The sequence below is a fragment of the Pholis gunnellus genome (assembly GCF_910591455.1).
Source record: "Pholis gunnellus genome assembly, chromosome: 21".
Taxonomy (NCBI): Eukaryota; Metazoa; Chordata; class Actinopteri; order Perciformes; family Pholidae; genus Pholis; species Pholis gunnellus.
The window spans coordinates 8312625-8335461 of NC_136548.1; the positions used below are offsets into that span (position 1 = coordinate 8312625).

Sequence of the window (22837 nt, forward strand, 5' to 3'; positions counted from 1 at the left end):
ATGTTGTCACTAAGTAGTTCTGCTATCTCAGGTGGTTTTGTTGGAGTTTTATTAGGGAAAGGCAGCTGCGCGTTACCGTGTTCCTGCGCGTTACACGTCTTCATTCAGCCGATGAAATAAAAAGTTTATCCAAACCAGGAACTGTTTCTAGGAAGTACAGCTGTCAGGTCACGTTAGGGGCAGCAGCGATACTGTATATGAGTCCTATCAACTGTATTACAGAGGGATAGAAGTCCTCATCAGTGTAGCTGGTCGCTTTTATGTGTTAGTGTCTGATTCCTCAGACTGACACAGTTTTCACAGCGTTCATCTATAACTTCAGGAGCACCGATTTAAAACTCCCAAACTGAACTCTTTTATTCTCATCTTCTCGTGGCGTGCCGTTTGTGCACGAGCTTGTGATCGACCGTGTACAGTACAAACCCCTGTGATACGTGACTGACTTCCACACATCAATGGGACTGGCTCTGCGCTGTAGTGCGCATGGCTGCTGTTCTCGGTGGCAATGCATTTACCAAGATTGTACTTTACGACACAAGATGTTATTGATAAGGGCACAAGCTATTTTGTCTTCTGAAAATATGAAGTCACGGGGAAGTATTTCATTGTGTTTGACAGATAAAGTTGATAAAGTTTTTGTTTGGTCAAGTATTTAACTTTCCGAAAGTCCACTGGTGGTGAATACAGGCTCAAGAAAATATTCTGAATTCTGCTGTATTTTCTACTTTCACTGTATTTGCTCCTGTAATAAAACATATTTGAGATGACACACCGGCAGTTATTTTAAAACAGTTTAATATTGCTCAAATTAAAACAGAGTCAGAGAGAGAAACGTCAGCTCTGACAAAAGGCCCACAGGTTCAATACACCAATGTACAGCAAAAACAGGAAGCTCATTTGAACTTAAACTAAAACAAAGCACTGACATAAAACCCACAGCAGTAACTCAATATTATGAGAACCTTTGAGACGCAGCATTGAGTGCCTCAAAGGTTAAGTCAGTGTGCATTAAAGAGCAGCTCTAGGTACAGCATCTTGGATTAAAAACGTTAAGGACACATCTTGATTATCGACAGTGCCACTGACTACGAACAGAAAATGTAACTAAAAAGGTAACCACATAGTGTAAGGGTGGTGGGGTTTCTCTCATATTTCAAGTTTCCGCGTACATATATCTGTCTGTTGTACTGCACAGGTTTTGAGGAAAGATACTACTAGAAAAGCCCTACAATTGTGCCTTTTAGGCTGCTATAATTTAAAATACACCTTGAACTACCACCTGCTGCTTTCAAAGCCCAGTATGACAAAGGTGCATAGATTCAAATAATAATCCAGCCTCTGCAATTTAAAAAAAAGAAAAAGGGCATTGCATAAATGCATGAAAGTGCAAGAAACAGTACTGCATGGCAGAAACTCTTGATGGATTTATCAGCAAGAGAGGAGCAGACATGCTGAGCGATTGTCGGACACTAAGATCAAACTCGTGATAGTGTGGAAACAGATAATGCCCAGTTTGCCCAGTTTGTCCAATGGACATTAATGGAAGAGCTCTGTCAAATCAAGTCGACCCAAGTCTCTCAACACAAAAGGATTTTTTGGGTTGTCAGCAGTTTGAAAGTCATAGCTAGTGTACACACTTTGGTTTTTAATTAAGCCACCACAAAGTCAGCTGTGCTAAAAAGGTTTTCAACAGTGAGGACACACTCTACATTTTACAGTTTGTCCTTTCACCAATCGCTAAAGCGGAGACGATTGAAGACTTCTTTGATGACTTCATTGGTCTCTGTACTTCCGCCGGTACCAATAGGGCACACTTTGCTGTCTGGGACGTCCTGCTTCAGCTTTCGCTTGCTGAGGACCACGGTGCCTTCAGCTCCCTCCGTGCCAGGACCCGTCAGCAGGATGTAGGCAGCATGGCGTCCATTCTCCAACAGAGTGGCTGAGACACAAACACAGTCACACAAAGAGCTGAACCCCGTGTTTTTCCCCATCCCTCCAACCACTGATTCACAAGTTGTTATAAGACAATATGACCTCATTAAAGCATAGGAAAATCACGAGCACCTTTAAATGTTACGATGTGGTCCATGACATTGGTCGACTGCAGGAGGACTTCAGAATAGAGAGGGTGGAGCAAGTAAGAATGTCGATCACTTGCGAATGGTTCCTGGAATGAAACATTTGAGTCTGATTAGCATTAAGTGTAAAATCCGGTAACATGCATCTTTTTAATGAAGACAGCGTACTCACAGATGAGTTGGTCACTGGGGGCAGCAAGCCCCAAAACATAAAGACTGAGAAGGAGTTGGTGGTGTGTATCGAGGCGGGTCTCGGCGAGTTAGGACTGGCCAAAAGGTTGACTTCCCACAGCACACCACCGGTCTTCCCATCAAGAATCATTACCTGCATACCACACAGACAGTGGTACGGTGAATGCGTGATTCGAAATTCATCACCGTAGTAAAAGAAGCTGGAGAGAAAAGTTAAACGTAGGTACGTCTTACCCTCTTTGTGTCGTTGCCAATATCCTCCTCGACCACAACATCGAGGGTATCGTCTTTGTTAAAGTGGCCAAAGGAGGGCTCGCTGAACGAATGTCAACGCAGAGGAGAAGATTTATTTGACTCGCCCAGCGTGGTTATAATGACATGGATTCATTCGTATGTATAGTACAAGAATCGAACCGAAGGGTTACCTGAGGATCGAGCTCGTATTGAATCTCCACTGTAGCTGCAAATGTTTTCCACCAACTACTGCCACCTCGTTTCCAGTCACTAGCAGCAGGTCGGGTCTATCACCCGTTACTCGCATTCTTAGCACTTGTCTCAATGAATCAGATCTATAAAGCAGAAATAAATATGAGCAAAAGTTTCTGGCTAAAGCCACGACGACGGCGGCGGCGAGCTGTTAAAAAGAAATCTTTGTTGTTGAAGTGATAACCAAAAGGCGAATGTATTCTGCTTCTTACTCGTAGACGGGCACAAGGCCAGATGTTGGGCTGGCTTTCTTCTCCCAGTGTTTGTCCTTCTTGAGGCCCACCTCCATCCCTGCTTTAGCCTTTTCAGCAATCTTCCACAGTGCCAGTCCATACAAGCCCGTGTCTGTGAATGAGCACAAGATTACTCTCTGCTGCCATCAAGCGTATAGGACATCCAGTATATATCTACTACAGTACCACAGTTGTATTGGAACTTGAAGTTAAGTTTTCATATAGGTAATAACAACTTTTTTACTTCCTTACAGTTTTTCGAGTTATTGTCTCTTCTACAGAGAAACGGACCTGCTGTTTTAATTTCTAACGCATCTTAACTATTTAAATGCAATGCACCACTCCTTTAGGAAAAGACTTATCTGGTCTGAATCAATGTCAAAGCTTCTTTAAGACACAAACCTTTTTGCAGTAGCACATAGTAAGAACCTTCCGTAGTGCAATGGAGAAGGTGATTGGCCGTCTCTGTGGAGTCGAGAACCACCGTAGAGCCTATCTGGACGCCTGTGTTCCCCGAGAGGAATGCCAGCTGTGTCTGCAGATGCGACGTGAGAAATCATCATCGTTAAACGAAAACTCAAAAATACAACGTGACTCAATCCTTGCACCGTACGCAAGGAGCAACGCAAGGAAATAAATGCGTGACATCACCGGTGTTTTACCTGTGTGTTGTCATGTGCCACCAGAGCCACATCGCCGACCTTGTCCCCATCCAGATCTGGGACAATGAGAACAGGCACGGTGCCGTTTAGACCGTAAGGCTGAGGTTGATGCCACATGACGTCACCTGTAGACACATCACACAGGAAAGGGACACTCAATCTGATTAAGTGCATCTGACATTTGCGGGACGCAGCGATAAATGAGCCGAAAGCAACACGTGGACTGAAGCAATTTTCCCAAACGCATATCATCCGAACAATTTGAAAGTGACAATCACATCAAACCGTTACACATAGGGGGCTTAAACATTCTAATGTCTGCCGAGACACTAATGTATGAATTAAAACAGCTCGGGTCTCCTCTGTTGTTTTTGATAACTTACTTAAATTTGAGAAAATATTTGTGTTGCTATGATTGCATAGATCTGCAAAAGTTGTATCGCAAATGCACATTGTGAAAATGTGATTTGATTGATAGTATACATAATACAGAGTAATGAGTCACCAACCAGAGTATTTGTCGACAGCTGTGAGTTGGTCAGAATGGGACAGCAGACAGTCCCAGGTTCTGCCTTTCCCCTCATCCAGACCACACTGGGCCCAGTGGAACTCGGGGGCCAGCGGGCGCTCCCACAGGGTCTCTCCATCGGTCCCATCCACTGCCAACACAAACACACATGGCGAGGGAAGACCTGAAAAACACAAGAGTGTCTCTGAATTACACATCGTTTCCTCCTGATTAATGAATAAATGAAATAGAAATTGAATTGAACACTTTATACCTGCGTCAGTACATGTCTTGTTCAGACTGCCTTCTGTGTTTTTGAGGACAAACAGGACATCCATCACCTTGTCTTTGCTCGCATCTTCAATGGCTAGGAAGTCATAGGTCGCTGTGGCAGAGAGGGAGGTAAAAGTAGTGACGCCCCACAAACGATACAACACTACCAAGCAGCGAAAAAGCACACAGTTTTACACACCTGCTTCAGAGAAAGTCCTGTTCCAGCTAACGAGATACTGTGGTCTGACGGGACAGGGGATGATGAAGGAGAAGGCAAACACTATGGTGAGGCAGAGGAACAAGGAGAAGAAGAAGACTCCAGTTCGCCAATGGGTCAGTTTGGCAAAACCCGAGACTTCCTTACAACACTTCTTCTTCTTCAGCTCTGATGGCACTGTTCCCGTCTCTGCCCCGTCCTCTCCCCTCTTCAGAGGGTCGCCTTCAGTGGCACTGCCCGTGGACTCCATTGTCGCCTCAATGCATTACCCGGCCCACAGATCTATTACACGGGGAAAAGAACCTTACCTCAATATGATGCTGGTCTTAAATAAACACGTAAGTTACAAAAAACTCTGCGTATTTACTACACGGTGAATAGTCCTATTGTGGCATAGAGGTTGCTGCTGTATCTGTCCAAGTGTGGAGTAAACTACAAACCTGCATGTGTCAAAGAAACCAGCAATAATTACAGACAAAAGTCATAGCACATGAAAGAATACTGAAGGCAGCAGTGTGTGTTGATCCAGCTATCTTTGCTGCATCAACCTTTGTTTGTGGATCTGACGCCAGAGATTTATCAGCACAATGACAACAAACCCATAATGACCAAACACCATCACCGAGGCGAGCACACCCTGTTATTTGATGTTTTGCCACGAGCGTACTACTCTTAAGTACGTAACTTGCGTAACGTTAAGTTAGCAAGCTAATCTGCTGTCAAGACAATTTACAAATCAGAGTATTCACCGTACGATGTTAGCTTATTAACTGTTAGCCTATGAACAACGTAATCGCCAAGTATTTCCGTGCTGGATACTTGTTAGCGAGCTTTGGTCTGGAAAGTTCACGGTTGACATCTGGTTAGTTTGCTAACTTGTTGAACAAAGGCCTCGTGGAAGAAGGACTACGGGCTAACGTTATCACGAAAGTCCCGCCACTTGACGTTCAAATGAAGAATTTGTACTGACTCAAAATACAATTCTTACTTTACTCTCCACTATCGTCTTTAGTGGTGACTCGTGTGGCTAACTACAGTTAGTAGGCCCCGGACACACACCAGCGGAGCTGCCTGTCACCCTCAGCTGCGTAAACAAATCCCAGGCAAGCCTACTTCTGTGAGAGCTTTATTGCCCTGTGTTTGTCTCTCAGGTGGACCTTTCTCTGCCTACTTTGAAGATTCATGGACCCAAAAGAGGTGAAAAAACCAGACTACAAAACTATGCAAAAGCTCAATCTTCTCTAACCTCTATCTAAATATAAATAAGGGTTAGGGGAGCTTCCAGGGACAACAGTCGTGCTGCCTGACAGGGTATGCGCAGGGCAATATTCCAATAAGGCATACGTCACCAGACCGGCAACGAATCATCGTAATAACCCCGCCCCCTCTCGGGACACCATAAATCAAACTCGCTGTCTGGTGTGGAGAGAAACGGGAAAATACAGAAACATGTATTATAGAAACAAACCAAGGCTTTCACACACTATACGTGAATAGTCACTGTCAGTGCTCAATGATGTTGTGATAGATACATTAGCTTAGCTTGCTTGAGTGGGAGGCTGCTGCAGTAATACTGTCGTCTCCAACTAAATCTCAGCCTGAAGATCAATCAGTTGGCTGTAAACAGGTTGATTATTTACAGACAAAACTAAGCCTCACGATATCTGTCATTTAAATAGCGTGATAGATGTCCGGATGAACAATAACGACCACCGTGTTGGGTCAACGTTTGTTTAACAAGAAATAAATGCAAACATGTCAAAGTTACAATCCAAACACACGTCTTTGACCTTTTCTTCTTCTCCTGATTTTACATCAGTTGGCATCGATCTTATTGGTGCATTACCGCCACCTTCTGGTCCGGAGTGTGGATCAGACAATAGATTTACAATCTTTCCACCAAAACAAACAAAAAATACATACATAAAAGTAAATATAAAGTACCACACATACCGAATTAACCTATATTTTATCCTCCATGTCGTACACTCTAGACCTATATAATCCTACCATATACCTGCATTTCCATCATATCCTATAAAATACCCTGTGTTTCTTAAGAAGATAACAGCACCCCAAACCAGTGTTTTTCAACCTGTTGTGCACACCAACAACCAAAAAAGATACAAAATGACACATTGTAGCATAATACACCATATATGCTACCAATTGTCAACCTTGTTCTGTTTAGATGAACACAAAGCTGATATCCCAGCAGGAACGGAGACCTTTCTCCCTTCTGTCACACTTTTTTGGCCACATTTGGTTGATTTTTTCTACAGTAATACACTTGACCTCTGTTTTACTGATGACGTCATGGACATCTATGGGATCTTATGCCTGTAAAAGGGGCGTGGCCTCGACGTTTTCCGAAGTACCCGGATGCGCCGGCCCAATGATTTGGGCTCAAGTCGCTCTGATTGGTTTATTCGCGTGTTCTCAAATGTTACAATTGGTCGTTTTCTCATTATAAAATCCATTGGTCGGTTTTGTCTCAACGTCCCTCCCCTTAGTGTAAGCTGAGCGAAACTTTCAAACAGGGCCCGTCGCTGTCGTCATTTCCCTAATATCAAACGGAAACTGTCCACCAAATAGAGAAAAGCGACGAGAGGTGATGCTTTGACGAATAAATAATCGAATAGCTTAACAAAAACACTAAGGAACTGTTTGCAGTTGCTCGCTTTTATACAGCGCTGTCGACGAAAGACCCACAACAATGTCTGCCCAAGCTCAAATGAGAGCGTTGCTCGACCAGCTCATGGGAACAGCGAGGGACGGTGAGTCGCTGTTGCATGCTAGCTGAGCTAGCTAGCTAGCCAAGATGGAGCCACTGCTGCGGCTGGCTTGTGTTGGTGTGTGATGGCAGACCTGCATGAATGGATATAGTACTGCAGAGGGCTGTGTAAAATACAGTAACATTAGATTAATCAAGTAGCTTCTACGGATTAACGTGAGGATTTAATGTTTGTATCCATTAAACATCAGGTTGATTTAAATAGTCACCGTTTTAGTTTTCTCTTTATTTCAGCATTAACGACATTTCTAGCTTTAGCTAAGTTAGCTACCATGCTACCTAGCTCTGAACGATAGACCACAATTTATCAATCCCTGGCATTCATTTAAAAAAACTATACATTCACAAAACAAAAGTTGATATTCTATAAAGAAGCACCATGCTAAGCGTCTCACAGGGCCTGTCAGTTATTGCTGAATTATTATCAGGCTTAATGAACTGTATTAACGTTACTCAACTAATACTTTTGATGATTTGACATCTTCATAATGTGAGACGGCCGGTGCATAAGATTATTAGCATCGATGTCCACTGAAGCTCAATAGTGTTGGAAACAGTACTCACATCTCTAAAAGTAAAAATACTCAACTACGAGCTAAGGTCCTGTATTCATCACCTTTCTACAGTAAAACTCCCCAAGCATTATTAGCAATATCATGCTTAAATCCTGCATATTAGGTAAAACACTTAATATGCGGTTCATTATTACCATTTTGCATTGCAAGTTGATCATAATTTGATCAGCTAAGCGATCTGTAACTCCAGCTGTCAAGAGTACTCCTGCAGGGAGTAAAAAGTACAATATGTTCCTCTGAAATTTGTCAGAAGCATAATGTAGCATTTCATGGTAACATTCAAGTGAGGCAAAAGTGCATTAAATTTGCACTTTATTTTTACTAAAATGAGCTGCAATGCTGCTCGTTGTTTTAATGACTTTAAAAGTGATATCTATGTGACCTACGAACCTATTTAGTAAAATATGCAAATCTGTTGTAAAAACAAATGAATGCCGTTATCCTTTGACTTGCTAAAACACCAGTTTAGTAATTGCTTCCAGCAATTTGGATACAAACATTAAGAGGTAACCCAGCTGTCGAGTCTGATTTTCATGGGCAGAAGTGACAGCTTAGTGCTGCCCTGTTATTGTATAAATCAGAGGTTCATCCTGACAGTTGATTGAATGGAACTGTGGATTATCTTTTAACACGTTGATAATTTGATCTCAACAGTAATAATGAATTTGTGTTGTGCGTTTGTGGGTGTATGTGTGATGAGATTGATATCAAATTCTTCCCATACATTTGTTGCATACAAACTGAACAATTGTGGCCCCTTTATTTTATTCATTAAGGTTCAGTGTATCTTTGCCAGCCTACAACAATCTGCAAAGGAGTTGCAGAAAAGCCTCATGTTCATCGAGCCGTGAGTCACACATAATTTTTAAAGCTGTTATGATGAATATCCAAACCATTTGTTTGCCTTCCGGAAGTTATTGTAGCTTTTTTTTTATTTTATTTTTTTTTGTAGTCACACAAATGGGTATATCTTCAGTGGCACTAGAACTACAATTTGGAGTAGTGTTAAGCAGCTTGAGCTAAGACGTCTGATCGCGCAGAATCCAAAGGAGCAGTTCTCAGTTTTCAGTGAGACGTCTGTTTTCAGAAGGCAATTTTAGCAATCATCGAAGAAAAAAAACCAAAAACAAACTTGGCACACATCATTTACAATCTGACTTGTGTATGACTCCCAACTTCTTACTACAGGTATGGGCAAGAAAACTGTTCCCATTTATACTTTTCTACAGCGGGTTTAAAATTCTGCAGCTGAGGTCTTGAAGATGCAGAAGGGTACAGTATGTGGTGCAGATCGCAGTGTGTATAAACTAATTTTTTTCCTTGGAATTCTTTTATATTTTTGTTTTCAATTTCTTTTCAATGTTTCGTATTTGTAAAAGGCTTGGCTGGAACATTTGTCTGAAATGTTTACATCTTCCCTGTATAGTCTTTTGCATTGAAGTGTAATGAAAACATTACAAAATCAAGGTACCCCTGTTCACACAAGTTAATATTTATTTACCTGTTTTGTGTCCTTATTAGCGTAATCTCATAATGCTCCACTTTTACAGAGGAGACATTGAGCCTCATCACAAGTTAAACTGGGTTGAGGCTCTAACATAGCCATGTTTTTATTGAGGCTTGGGTACGGTAAGCACCGAGAACAATAGGAAGTTCCATATGCAGAGCCACATGTAACTTTTACTCCCTCAATCTTGACACATTAATGGATGTTAAACATAGCCCAGCGGAGACACAGTATTTATTATTGGTCATTAATGTCGTACAAATGAAATGTCTGTAAAACGTTGACAATCAGAAATAAAAGAATTGGTTTTCACTCATTTAGGTGGGTACAGAATCCTTGAATGCAGTTATAGTGACACATACCTGCCCGTTTCATGTTGTACAATTTCAGTCATGTATATGAAAGCACTGGTGACCTCGCCCCTGATAACAAATATGTGAGGTCTTTCTCACTGGTGGTTTTTTGGACTGTTTCAGGGGATGAGACGCGACAGAGGGTCAAGTTCACTGACGAGCGAGTCTGCAAAAGTCATCTTCTAAACTGCTGTCCACATGACATCCTGTCTGGAACTGTAAGTGGCCTGCAATTATGGTCTGAAATAAAGAGAAACTAAACTATGTACTACAAGTAGTCTTAAATCATTTGATATAATGTTTGAGTCATGTCTGCTTGTGTTTTGGTGATAGCGTATGGACCTGGGAGAGTGCACGAAGATCCATGACCTGGCACTTCGGGCAGATTATGAAATTGCTTCCAAGGACAGAGATCTCTTCTTTGAGCTTGACGTAAGTGCTCTCCTGCAATAAATAATACCGTTGTGCAGATCATCGAATTCTGTAGAAAAACACAGAGTGGCTTTGAAGACACAACTATAACCTTGTTGTTGCTTTAAGTATGGAAATCAATGACAGTAGTTCATCATTTAGCATGACCAGAGTTTCCAAACTCAATCTTTTGTATCAGCAAAGTTGGCTATTTCTAACAACTTCTGTAAAAATGTACTTTTTGTTGCCATTGTTAATGATGCTACAATGGTTGCGTTGCAGCCATGAAACGACTGGTTTAGACAACATATGCACTGTCGAAACAGCAGTTGCTCAGTATGATTTGTCCCTATGACTCTCAATCAGATGATTGATGAAAATCAGCAGAGCCCTCCTGAAAGATTTCTGTGTCTATGTATTCAAATCTACCAAGTTACATATTTAAGTCTGTTTCTTTGCGGACACATTTTCTCTTTCCAAAAGGCGGTGGATCACCTGGAGTCCTTCATTGCCGACTGCGACCGGAGGACAGAATTGGCCAAGAAGCGCCTGGCTGAGACTCAAGAAGAGATCAGTGCTGAGGTGGCAGCAAAGGTTAGTGACACAAGATGCAGCGTGTAGCTTGTTATAACACAGTGTTTTAGGAAAGATTGAGGTCAATCGTGTTGTTTCCGCTGCTCGCAGGCAGAGAAGGTTCATGAGCTGAATGAAGAAATAGGGAAGCTCCTGGCCAAGGCGGAGCAGCTTGGAGCGGAGGGCAACGTCGACGAGGCCCAGAAGGTCCTGCAGGAAGTCGAGAAGGTCCGCACTAAGAAGAAGGATGCAGAGGTGAGGAAGAAATACTTGGGGAGGTGCTTCCAGCGAAGCATGACGTGCTGCTTTTCCATATATTAATATTTCCATTTTATCCTTAAATGCATCTCTTTTTCCCTTTCCGTCTCTCCTCAGGAAGAGTACAGGAACTCCATGCCAGCCTCCAGCTTTCAGCAGCAGAAGCTGCGGGTGTGCGAGGTGTGCTCCGCTTACCTGGGTCTCCATGACAATGACCGTCGTTTGGCTGATCATTTTGGTGGGAAGCTTCATCTGGGCTTCATCCAGATCAGAGAGAAACTGGACCTACTCAAGGTATGTGCAAGTCTGTCCTACCATGTACTAGAAAACACACAGAAGAAGAAATGGGCCATAAACCGCCCTGAGGTTTGGAGACGGATGGTTTCGCCTCTAATTGGCGTTTTTATTTTGATCAGAAAACTGTGGTCGAAAAGCAGGAGACGAGGAACCAGGAGCGCTTAAAGAGACGAGAAGAGAGGGAGAAAGAGGAAAAGATGAAGAAGGAGTGAGTGCAGACATTTATGGGAGTTCATTTGTTGTATGAAGTAAATGTTTTTAACTTGTTTAAACTTGTGCTTTTGCATCCGATTATCTCATAGGACCAGATCACGGAGCAAAGAGCATAAAAGGTAAGGGAGTCGCTCCATGAATCCACATTTGAAATCGATCAGCATCTAAGGTAAATCATAGCTCACGTGTTGTCCGTTGTTTTGGGTCAGATCCCGTTCTCGTGACCGCAGAAGGAAGCGCTCGCGCTCCGCATCACGAGAAAAGCGCCATTCGCGCTCACGCTCCAGGGAGAGGGAGAGGAAGAGAAGGCATCGCAGCCGATCCCGCTCTCGCAGTCGAGGACACCGTCACAACCACGAGCAGAGCTCCAGACACAAGTAAATACACAACCAAGCTAACGCAGCTCACACCAAGACCCCACAGAATGGAACCGTTCAGTCATGAATCTTAAATAGTCACTGAGTAATACTCATCCTGTTTGAGCTTATAATTTGGTTCTTTACAAATATACCCTGGCTTTTGACTTTCTTTCCCTCTGTGTGCGTGTACTTCACTGAATGTCTCGGACCGTCTCGTCCCCCAGGTCGTCCAGGGACCGAGAGCGCTCATCCAGAGACGGATCACGGGAGCGAGACAGGAAGGACGGTATGAACGGCAGGTCAGACTCCCGCCGCGCAGACGACAGGGACATGGGGGACCTCTGAGGACCAAACTCCATCCATCACGACACACCGCCTCCTCCCGTCTCTCGCACCCGTCTGTCCATTTATAATAACCTAATGTCACACACAGTCCTCGCCTTGACCCATTTGTTCTCCCGCCTGCCTCCTTTCTTTGCTTTAACAGTTTATGCAGCCGACCCAGAGTGTACACATACATATATATCAGAAGATTTCATTTGAACATTTGGGGGAGTTAGTTGTTGATCAGTAGTGGAGTGTATTGTAATACCCACATCTGTGACTTGGTGGCTGTCTGTATCCAACATGCACGTCTTGTTATAAACTACCCCGCGATGTTTCCAACAGATAAAGCAAACGCAAACAGATGGTCTGCTGGACTGAAGCAGAAAGTGTAACTGATCCATATTTTATTATTAACTGATGGTCTTTTGATACTGAATCTGTCTGAATATCTTATATCTGAATATGTTTTGGACTGATTGATTGTTGTGGTCTGAAGAGCCTCCTCCCATCAATAAGGTATTTTCTTTCCCATCTCCCCCTAAAGTTTTATTTTCCGCAGCTCCTGATAAACTGCAGGAGTGCAGTTCCCAAATATCTTCCACACTTTTCTTTGGTCCCGTACTTAGTTCGCTAAAGCTCTGTTACATTTTTAGGAACCCAATTCAAAACCAAAAGGTTAAAGTTACGAATATTAGTATAGTATCAACCTTATGTTTCCCATTGTCCACTACTTTTATTTTAGCTAATCAACTCTTATCTTATGCTGCCGGTAGTGATGGGATCTATTTCAGTGAGAGTTTGGCCAGTATAAGTAAATACTCGTTTTGAATTGTATTGGTGGCAAGGTTCTTGTTTTATATTTCATTTCCATCTTAATTTTCATTTATTTAAGATAAATTGTAACTTCAGAATTCGTGTCGGCATGTGAAGCAGTAGGTTCAGAAATTATACATTGGAAATTCAATGCCATAACTGTACATACCTTTTATTAGTCTTTATGTTGGTCCAACTTGGACAAATTCCTCTGAATAGATTTATAATTGCAAACAGATTTGAATGGATGCATTGCTTTACCTAATGTGTGAAGTCATATCTGTTTATGTTCTGCTGGAAATCTTTCTTTAAAGTCTCAATAAAAATTCAAAAAGAATCACCATTTCAATTTCCATGGTCTTGTCATTGTCAATACATGTTAATCAGGGTTAAATTATTAGGCAAGTATTCTACAAACAAAGATAAATACACTTTTAAGTTAAGTCCTTCCCTACTAGAAAGAAAGGAGACAAAAGAAAACTATAAACAACATGCATTACAAATGGTGTACTCAAATTTGACAATATTTAATTTGCACAGCGCCTGCTTCCATTAAAAGCTTCCATTTCTCATTCGCTGCCAAATACTTTAGTTTTAAGATGAATCAATCATGTCATAATGGCCCTTAGAGCAAGATGGTCACTGTCACGTGTGTGTTCTCTCGAGAATAGAATTAATAATTCAGGAGTTCACTCTCAGGTGACGGCACTACCAGAATAACACAATCCTCCATCTGAAACTCTCCTGCTGCTCACAACGTGCTGCTCTCCAGTTTCAGATCCACCTTCATTTTCTGTTTCTCCATGACTGCCTCCAGCTCTGTGGCCCTTCTGGCATCCTGTAAATAGCAGAAGCAAATGAGACCAGATGAAGGTAAAAGTCGCACTATTTTTATTGACAAGAATTCTATGTGGTCATATAGAGCTCTATATATCTACATACTTAAGCATCTGACATGTGCACAGGTTTAAAATGCCATCAAAGTAATTCACAAAATAGTCATGAAAGAATAAACGGACATTATCAATAAGTTGGTTTCAGTCAAAAACGGTTTTCGTGCCATTTGTTTTTCCAGTCAACAAGGAGCACGTACAGAAAAACATGAAATGGATGTAGGATCAGCTCTTAGTTCATTTTCCATCTACCTTATTCTGGTTGAAATATATATAAAAAACTATAATTAGTGCACTTTTCTGCATAGAAGCCTGGATGCATTTTACTGTGAGTGTTACTGTCCTGCAATGATGTAGACGGTCTTGTGAGTTTGATCTTTGTAACTAAGCATTGATTACACACAATGTTGTCGAAATGTTTTTCTACACTTGTCCCGATATCTCTACACACCCTCAAATAGTGACTTGCTCCATCAGCTGTCACATGTGTTTTGAGCTTACTCAATCATTTTGTAATTGATTAACCTTGATAAAAATGAAGGCCATCATTGTTTTTGTTAACTCACCTCCAGCAGTGACCTCTGTACAGCGAGTTGGCTGTACACTCTGGCGCCCTCCTCTGGAATCACAGCTCGTAGCTCCTCCTTGTTGAGGGAGAAGAGCTGGGCGCCTGTCAGCACTCCCAAACATGACACCGTCCTGAGGGACAAAAAGGACAAATGACTCCAAAGAAAACTTAAAACTCTTCTCTTATTCATTTCCTTTTTCTAGCCGTTTCAGTATTAAAAGCTAGGAGGTCATTTACGTTGACTTTTCGATGAACCAATAACATTGTGCTTGGAGAACTTCCAGTGCGTAAACATCATGTGGTGAATCTGGTCACAGTAACGACGTCACTCACGGTTCACTGAAGCCCTTCCCCTGGAGCCAGTCGGCTACCTCGTCTGGAGGAGAGTGGTAGTCCAGAGGCAGGGAGGTCTCTGAGGAGCGAGGGATGACCAGCGGTTTGTTCAGATTGGTCTTTCCATTGGTCAGCCTCTGGAGCAGCTCGTCGTTCATCAACATCACTGGGAAAGATTAAAAGTGACATAATTAAACACAAGTCAATGTGTAGCTTTTTGGTGTACTTGACAGTTTGTTACCTATTCAAGTCTTTGTGCTTTTCATCTCTGACTCACACAATGTCTGTGTCAGGTCCGAGACTCTAAGGACATTTCAGCTCCCCATATATTCAAGCCCCCTTTCCACAGCATTTATGCGACACACCTCCTACACAACAGTGTGATACCTTGTTTGTCTTGGTCCTCTCCAGAACTGCGTGGGCGCTGGGGCGAGTGGGTAGAGCTGGGTGGGACTACGGAGAACGTCTTGGCGAGGGGAGGTGGCGCTGGAGCCTGCAGGAATGACAAAACCACAGTTGCATTCACTGAGGTATGTACAGGTGAGAGCATACCTCTGTGGCTTGTGTGATCCGTGTGTGTTTTTGTGCCTTACACTGGGGGGTTTATTGGTGACGGGGCTGTCTACGTGGGCCAAGGGATCCAGGATATTGAAGGGAACAAATCCGATCTGGTCGAACCGATTGCGACACTTCCACCAGCGCTTGGACGACTCGATCACCTGTCGGACGGAGGAGTTGCTGTCAGTCAGCGTACTTTTGGGTGTGTCAAGCTTCATGGTGGGTTCCTGAATGCACCGTGTACACGTCGTACTGTGTACTACTTGAACTCATTACCTCTAGCGTCTCCCCTTGCTGCACTGAGAGCTCACTGCTGTTCCTGGCTATGAAGTCATACGTGCAGCTGTAGATTCTCTCCGATTCTGGCGGGAGTGTGCTGCCGTCTCTGAGAGGAAAGGAGATAGACACTGTTATCATGTGGTCGGAGGGAGGGAAACCGTAGCAGCTGATTGAGTTGCTTCTTAAAGACGACCTACGTTTCATCGCCGACTTGGGCGTCTGGAGGACCAACTGGCTGTTGCAGCTGTGGGTTAAAACGAGATGGACATTCATGAATATACAGACACGAGCATTAACAGGGCAGAGAGAAAAGTATAAAGGGTTATTATGTAGAGGGTTGGGGGCGGTTGACAAAATAAAATACTCATACACACAGCTTGTAGAGCAAGAGCTTTGACAGTTACCTGAGTATGAGCAAGCGTTCAAAAGAAAAATTTGGCGACAAACCGATAGTGTAAAGATGAGTCAAAATATTCTAACTATCAGGTGCTTGAATTCCAAATATTCTCCCTATCAGGAGCTTGAATTCCAGGTGCATTCATCAGCAAACATACCTCTTTCAACAGTCATTTCACGTAGCAATGGGAGCACCGTTAATAATCATTATGCCGAAAAACCGTTGACAGCACGGGAATACAAGGCCTTTGATAAATATCCCCTGCATACAGAGGTAAACTGAGGCAACTTTACAGGAGGAAAGTTCATCTCCAGTGTTTATTACACACACACACACACACACACACACACACACACACACACATATTTCGAATGCTCCTCTCTTGCGACACACCATGAATGTCATCAACGTCTAAACCCACATCACGGGCAGGTATGCCATGCCACTTGCTTTACCTGGAGGGCGTCATGTTTGTGCTGTGACTCGATCGGATCCTCCCAAACCTGCCCGTCTGCCCTCGAGGCCTCCGGCTTCCAGCCGTCCAGAAACACCGGAGTGTAGGGAGCTACCGGCCCTCTGAGCTGAGAGCTGGGAGAGCACACAGAGACACTGCATTGGTCCTTGATGCACTTGTGTTTTACATTACAGTGTGAACAGCTAATACCAACCTTTACATTTAGATTCTTAAAAGCTGCCAGTAGCCACCATTTTCTACCAATAATAGATATCTTCACGTTGGATCATTGGCTGGATGCAAATGTTTACTACACAAACAATTCCCCATTAAAACTTAAAGGTATTGAGAGAAAAGGTCACTTAGGTTTTATACTTTCATGCAGCTGTTGCCAGTGAAGAAACTCTATCATATATGAGGTGAATGAGCAGCCACTAGTTAATACGTATGACTGATGTGATAATATACATCTATCAGCTAAATTTATTGGCCAAAAAAATCAGTCCAACTGTGGATTTAATAATCCAATAAGATAAGTCAGAAATACTTACACGGGGAAATGTTATCTTATTTTCAAGGAATAAGTATAATGAATGAAGTATTTTTTACTTAATATATTTCATATTATCTAATATATATACCGCTATTACACTGGCTGACCAAGTGATTGTTGGTACTGACCACGGGAGCGTCCAGTTGGGACCCAGAGACGTCCACAGCTGCCTCTCCTCCTCGTTCAGGTTGTCTTTTAGCAGGAAGACGGCAGAGCTGGTCAGGGCGGGGCTGGACACTGAGGCTCCCAGAGGCGGTCCGCCCGTTGTTTTCACCATCTGCACACAACCAGATAAGACAAAACCCCGTGCTCATGCTCACAGTCTAAAAAAAAACAAGGTCCGATAATGACAGTCCAACAATCACTGGTGCTTTATACACATTATACATTCATCTCACACATTATTCGATTCATTTGCAAATGGACACTTAAGAGTACTGTCAACCCAAGGACACACAAAAGCCTAATGGATGCATCCACACGCACACACGCACACACACACACACACACACACACACACAAACAGGAAATAGTGAGATACACACTCAGAAATATGAGGCTGTTCCCATTCAGGTGTGCCAGTATAAACAAATCAAACACACCCATTCCACCCATTGAAACTCTTTGTGACTGATTCATGTTCCATCACACATCACAGAGACACACCTTGAATTCCATGTCTGATGCTTTCCATTTTAATTGCAAAAACAGTTGAATACTGCTTATATTTGAATTAAGTTATTCCAGTTTCTGCTGACTCGTGGTGTGCGGCACTCTCAGACTGCAATGTCAAGAATTAGGCTTCATTATGGATGTGGCTTTCATGACGGACATATTGATCGAATTCTTGTCCTATATTTCCATATCATATTTGTTATTACAGAGAGTCATAAACTACCTACTTTTGAGAGCTGGAGTACTACATCATTGCTGTAACTCACAACAGCAGTCGGGGGGAAAAGCAATGTGGCTTTTCAAGCAAATAAGAGAGTCCAGCTCAAATCTAAACCAAGTGTTTACCAAGAACACATGCCTGCATACAAATTCTGCCACGTAAACCAGATGAAACAAAAATGCTGAGTCTGTGTAGTTTCAATGAGGCGATCACAAAGGGAACTGCCCTGTGTAAATATTCAATGGAACTTTTAGTTTCTGTACTCGGCTACACTAAAGCCTTTCAATCATTTGGACATCAACACCAGCTGAGGGATAAACATTCTGCCTATGTCCTTCTTTTGAACCATTACCTTCAGGTAAATAATCCAAATAGCATTTGTTGTCTAATTAATTACCTTGTCTCCAAATGCCACCTACATCTTTATCCTCGGTTCATCCGCTTCCATATAAATGACGACATCATGAGACACTAGATTAAATTTAAGATTTTCGTCACATCTAGGCATTCTTTTTGGTCTGTGCTGCTATAAAAGACGTTTACAGCGATAGCAACATCAGGAGTACCCCCCCCCCCCCCCCCCCACGCAACCCGGACAGGTAAAGACGTAGAGGTTATAACACTCACCATATTCAAAGGTTTGAATACATGGTGAACTAGCTCCTCTGATGAAGGACCGGAGATGGTTGACTTCAGGCGGGCCTGTGAATATATAGATAGAGGAAGTTACTACGTAACACAGCAGGGTAATCAAAAGGAATAAATAACTGTGACCTGATTGGATACACACCAACAGGCTGAAGCAATATTTGAATTTCTGGAAGATATCGATGAACTCCTCCTCTGGCGGAGGCCGGGCCTTTGCAGTGAGTAAATCTTCTGTTGTTCAGAAAACACAAGGAAAAATAGATGTTACACCCGCAGTTTTATCAGCAGCCACGGCTGTGTTATCCACCCGTCTCTGTTTTACCTTCAGCACTTTGCTTTTTACTTTTCTTCTTTTTCTTCTTCCTCTGGTTCAATACCGTCGTGGCCTCCGCAGTCTGCTGCAGCTTGCCCATGAAGCTCTCGATGTCGTCGAAACAGTGATTGAGGATCCCCTGGGGACGGGAGAATCGGTTTGTCACTCTGTTCAGATATGAATTAAGGCCAAAGGTGACTGAAAACGCTCAAAGGGGATGGAGGGGACGTACCACTTCTCTCTCTGCTCGCAGGTAGGAGATATCAGGCCCACCGTTTGCTGTTGTAGAAGAGAGGAGAAGATTTAGTACATCCATTTCCATTCATTACCCTGGTTTTCCCAGCATTTGCAATCCCTGCCCCCTTTACCCTTGAAACACACTCCCCTTACACACACAAACACACAAAGCAATCTCTGTGCTCCTAAATACCTCTCGCTTCTCTCTCCGTCCTACCCTCTCGTCATGACAAATCCCTCCAAATACTTTTACCCGTACAGTCGTACACAAGCGCTCAGGTGAAAAATAATGTTTTCCTTACCTTTGTGTCCTGTGTAAGGTGGGGGGTTGGCTGGTGGTGGATTTGGAGCATGTGGGATGGGGGGGCTCGGGACTCCGTAGGGGTCCGTCATCTCACCCCCACTCTGAGGAAGCCTGGAGGACGAGAGGAGAGTTTCCACCGTGCTACACTCTCACACAACTTTGTACTACAGGTAATGCTCGCGGCCTTCTTGTTTTGAAGGTGGCAGCGGCCGTTCACTCAGCGCAATAACAGGAAACACCCTTAAAGTAGTCAAACATTGGATTGCAGACAGGCTCGTCCTCATTCTGAGAGAGCCTCAAATGGATGCAGCCTTGGAGACTACCCACAACAGGAGGACGTCTTTGATTCGTGAATCCAGCCAGATAACGCACTCCTCTATCAATAGACATAATGTGATGCCTTTGAAATTCAATCCTGCGGCCCTTATTCCACTGAAAGTACAGTAAACAGTCCAGACTGTGTGTTCTCGTGGGCTACAGCCTACACCGCACACAACAATGTGCTTTCATCTAAAACTCTCCCTTTTAAACAAATCAGCTAGCAACAATCCGAGGACGTGGCATTGTATGTTTGCCTTCTGTTGCAAAATGTGCAAAGACCTGTGAGAGTGCTGACTCGAACTTTACAGTCGCTTGACTGAATCAGAATCTGAACGCAGGAACACAGTCGTCTGTCCGTCTTACCACATTTGTCTGTCCTTCACACGTCTTTTTAAAGAGAACGTCTTTCAAAGCAGGTAATCCGTTCAGGCTGTGAGCATGCACACCGCCGCCGTCATCCCTCCTCTGCTCCTTCTGCTTTCTGTCACAATGGCCTTGTTATCTCTGTTACACCTTCCGAAGTTATGTGCAAACAGGTAAAACAGGTCTTTCTCTCTCTCAGCTGTTTACTCTGTCCTCTCTCTCTCTCTCTCTCTCTCTCTCTCTCTGTGTCTCTCTCTCTCTCTCTCAGACAGGAGGACGGTGATACCTGCCTGCTTTGCTTCAGTGGAAAATATGACATAATGGGCCGTAAGAAAGAGGAGAAATGCAAACAGTTCAATGGGGGATTGGTCTGAATGATCATGTATCATCTGTGCCTGTCTTTTGTTTGGCTGCCCATGAACCTCCTCCCATACAATATAAATACCTACAGAGACTAGAGACACACTTTCTTCCATTAAAACCACAATAAGACAACTGGGCACATATAAGCTTGAATACTCATGGTGAACTAATATCAAATGAATGGTTTTCAGTTTTAAGGTGTTCTCGAGAGACATTTAGATGTTTTTCCACAGATGTATTTGTCTTGTGACCATGACATTCACTGTACCTGAGGGCATCAGAGAGCTTCTTACTCCTGCCGGCGGAGGAACCCGAAACTGCATGTGTAATGTCGTCACAGATTTGCTCTGCCTGGGAGAATGGAAATCAGGTTGTGGCATCACTCGTAAAACCTGAACCAGGCTGATGATACACACCGACACGCTGAGTCAGGAGGGGGGGCGGCCCGGGTGCTGCTGCTCAGGTGTTATTACTCACCTTCACTGTCTCGCAGTTGAAGAAGTGAATGTCCGGCTTCTGTTGCTCTGCACTTTGGCAGACCAACAGAAGGAGGGATGGGAAGTGTTTTTCTGTGTTGATGGCCTCGCAGCGCAGGATGGATTTGAAAATGTACTTCTCCAGCTCGTCCTGCACGAGTAGATAAAACTGAAGGTCATCATGCATGCAAATATACAGCGATGAGCACTGATATAAATCTCATCTTCCTGCATTTAATTGCTCACAATGTACAGGCCTATTTATTGACCATCATCCATCTGTTCTCACCTGGCTCTGTGTGTCTCGGAGATGAATGGCCTCCGCTCCGACGTCCAGGTACATCTGTTGACTCCACAGCTTTTTGTTCTGAGCCAGGACGGAGAGACGCGTCCGGGCTTCCTCCACATTCTGCACATCCCCGTCCTGGAGCGAGTAGGTCAGCAGGTGCTGCAGGCAGGGAGAGAGAAGGATAAGGACTCGAGGCAGACGGCGCCTTTAGATATCACTCTGACAAAAAGGTGTGTGCGCCACAGATAAGACTTACGTTGACAAGATATCGTGAGATGTTTGTCATCCTTTGTCTGGTGTGAAGAAAATGGAGAGGTTTAAGCTAGAGCAGCTTCCTACGAATACACAGCGGGAGAGAGTGGATCAGAAAAACATTTAAGGGGAGGTACAAAGGGTGTTGTCCCACCCAGAGAGTTTGACTGGTACGGATGGTGTTGTTTTAAGGCAGGCAGCAGTTTAATCTTGGATTGTCTTACTCTAAAACTAACAAGTCTTAACCAGCACCACGCGAAAGCAACGTCGTCGTTCAATTATTCCCTTCCCCTGTTTGAGTCTACGTCAGCCTCTGCTTCAATAGGATTACGCTATGAGAGCGCGTAAGCCGCCCAACCAGTCTGACAGCATCTCACCATTCAATCTCTCTGCTCCTCAATGGTCATTAATGGCCAACTGGAATCACTGGTATCAAGGGAGCTAACTTCCAGTATCACTTAAGACCGGTTTCATTCACAAAAACTTGACCAAACATTTTTTCCATCTTATTTGGGCTTACAGCAAGAGCTAAACTGGGGTTGTTGGTGTCATACTCATGTAATAATATAGTATTTCAAAATAAAAGTCTGACCCTTTTTAGCAGGGCAATGTGTGCACACTGTTTATAAGTGGAAATGCATTTTAAGATATTGACTGACGCTGATATGTTACAGAAAATGCCACATTTTAACTGTAACTTTGAAAAAATAATAGAAATGTGTTGCAATGGGCACATGACCCACGATTCATTTCTTGATTTCAGTAAAATCCCATAAGCAGATATTGAATTAGCAGTGGTTACTTTGCCTAGTAGCTTGACAAATGACTTCACAGAATTCATCTCTAGTGAAGCAAAGTCAACATATTGAAACATGTCAAACATGTGAAAAAGTTTCGCAACGGCTTTCAGTGCAGTTTCTGATTCACTCTCACTGTACATGCGGTACAAATTAATTTAAGAGTTAAGTAAATGTTACAAGTTCTGACTGCTACAGAGAGTCACGATAAGAAAATGAATGTTTGAACAACTTACCTTGGTTGATAGGGTTCCGGTATTTTATTCCTGGTGTTAACAGCTGTGTGAGTTTGTTTATACTAACAGTGAAACCTGTTCTGTATCTAAGTGTAACTCACTCTCTTCTCTTTGGAAATGAAACCTTTTATAGAGCAGAGGTGTGTCACTTGTTGCAGTCCTGCCCAGTCTACCCCACC

General features: G+C 43.2%; 3 protein-coding genes across 7 annotated transcripts; 1 reads left to right on the top strand and 2 right to left on the bottom strand.

The window, feature by feature from the left end:
- Nucleotides 1-777: 777 nt before the first annotated feature.
- fam234a (family with sequence similarity 234 member A) lies at nt 778-5912 on the bottom strand. Of its 2 annotated transcripts, none has more exons than XM_079183220.1 (12): nt 5709-5912; nt 4632-4931; nt 4434-4544; nt 4161-4343; nt 3652-3776; nt 3392-3524; nt 2969-3101; nt 2696-2839; nt 2505-2586; nt 2251-2403; nt 2065-2167; nt 778-1939 (listed from the first exon to the last, which is right to left on the bottom strand). In XM_079183220.1, the coding sequence occupies exons 2-12, from the start codon at nt 4897-4899 to the stop codon at nt 1728-1730; spliced, it is 1647 nt and encodes a 548-aa protein (XP_079039346.1). In that variant the 5' UTR covers nt 4900-4931; nt 5709-5912; the 3' UTR covers nt 778-1727. The 2 variants fall into 2 exon arrangements, with proteins under 2 accessions (XP_079039346.1, XP_079039345.1); XM_079183219.1 differs by having other exon boundaries at nt 5638-5912.
- A 1304-nt stretch (nt 5913-7216) lies between these two features.
- Nucleotides 7217-13131, top strand: luc7l (LUC7-like). 3 transcript variants are annotated; one of them, XM_079182565.1, is made up of 11 exons: nt 7284-7426; nt 8795-8865; nt 10002-10096; nt 10212-10310; nt 10773-10883; nt 10974-11117; nt 11238-11414; nt 11537-11625; nt 11720-11749; nt 11840-12007; nt 12214-13131. In XM_079182565.1, exons 4-11 carry the CDS (start codon nt 10215-10217, stop codon nt 12332-12334), a joined length of 936 nt encoding a protein of 311 aa, XP_079038691.1. In that variant the 5' UTR covers nt 7284-7426; nt 8795-8865; nt 10002-10096; nt 10212-10214; the 3' UTR covers nt 12335-13131. The 3 variants fall into 3 exon arrangements, with proteins under 3 accessions (XP_079038689.1, XP_079038691.1, XP_079038690.1); XM_079182563.1 differs by lacking the exon at nt 8795-8865 and having other exon boundaries at nt 7217-7426; XM_079182564.1 differs by lacking the exon at nt 7284-7426 and having other exon boundaries at nt 8849-8865.
- A 506-nt stretch (nt 13132-13637) lies between these two features.
- LOC306713029 (epidermal growth factor receptor kinase substrate 8-like protein 1) lies at nt 13638-22796 on the bottom strand. Of its 2 annotated transcripts, XM_079182560.1 has the most exons (19): nt 22659-22796; nt 21630-21708; nt 21374-21532; nt 21086-21235; nt 20877-20959; nt 19560-19672; nt 19253-19299; nt 19030-19159; nt 18850-18938; nt 18687-18761; nt 17293-17441; nt 16613-16745; nt 15958-16004; nt 15758-15866; nt 15517-15642; nt 15311-15416; nt 14924-15089; nt 14589-14721; nt 13638-13967 (listed from the first exon to the last, which is right to left on the bottom strand). In XM_079182560.1, the coding sequence occupies exons 2-19, from the start codon at nt 21657-21659 to the stop codon at nt 13881-13883; spliced, it is 1932 nt and encodes a 643-aa protein (XP_079038686.1). In that variant the 5' UTR covers nt 21660-21708; nt 22659-22796; the 3' UTR covers nt 13638-13880. The 2 variants fall into 2 exon arrangements, with proteins under 2 accessions (XP_079038686.1, XP_079038687.1); XM_079182561.1 differs by lacking the exons at nt 20877-20959; nt 21086-21235; nt 21374-21532; nt 21630-21708; nt 22659-22796 and adding an exon at nt 20246-20385.
- Nucleotides 22797-22837: the final 41 nt, after the last annotated feature.

Bases quoted from the DNA above. Each gene is read 5' to 3' on its own strand.
- luc7l (XM_079182563.1), top strand. From the start codon at position 7,366: ATGTCTGCCCAAGCTCAAATGAGAGCGTTGCTCGACCAGCTCATGGGA. The intron at 11,626-11,719 runs GTGAGTGCAGAC...ATTATCTCATAG, and splicing joins GAGGAAAAGATGAAGAAGGA to GACCAGATCACGGAGCAAAG. The intron at 11,750-11,839 runs GTAAGGGAGTCG...GTTTTGGGTCAG, and splicing joins CGGAGCAAAGAGCATAAAAG to ATCCCGTTCTCGTGACCGCA.
- LOC306713029 (XM_079182560.1), bottom strand. From the start codon at position 21,659: ATGACAAACATCTCACGATATCTTGTCAAC. The intron at 19,160-19,252 runs GTACGTCCCCTC...TCCCGTCCCCAG, and splicing joins TGCGAGCAGAGAGAGAAGTG to GGGATCCTCAATCACTGTTT. The intron at 16,005-16,612 runs GTAAAGCAAGTG...TTTAACCCACAG, and splicing joins ACAAACATGACGCCCTCCAG to CTGCAACAGCCAGTTGGTCC.
- fam234a (XM_079183220.1), bottom strand. From the start codon at position 4,899: ATGGAGTCCACGGGCAGTGCCACTGAAGGCGACCCTCTGAAGAGGGGA. The intron at 3,777-4,160 runs GTTGGTGACTCA...ATGTGTCTACAG, and splicing joins AGCTGTCGACAAATACTCTG to GTGACGTCATGTGGCATCAA. The intron at 2,168-2,250 runs GTGAGTACGCTG...GTTTCATTCCAG, and splicing joins CCCCAGTGACCAACTCATCT to GAACCATTCGCAAGTGATCG.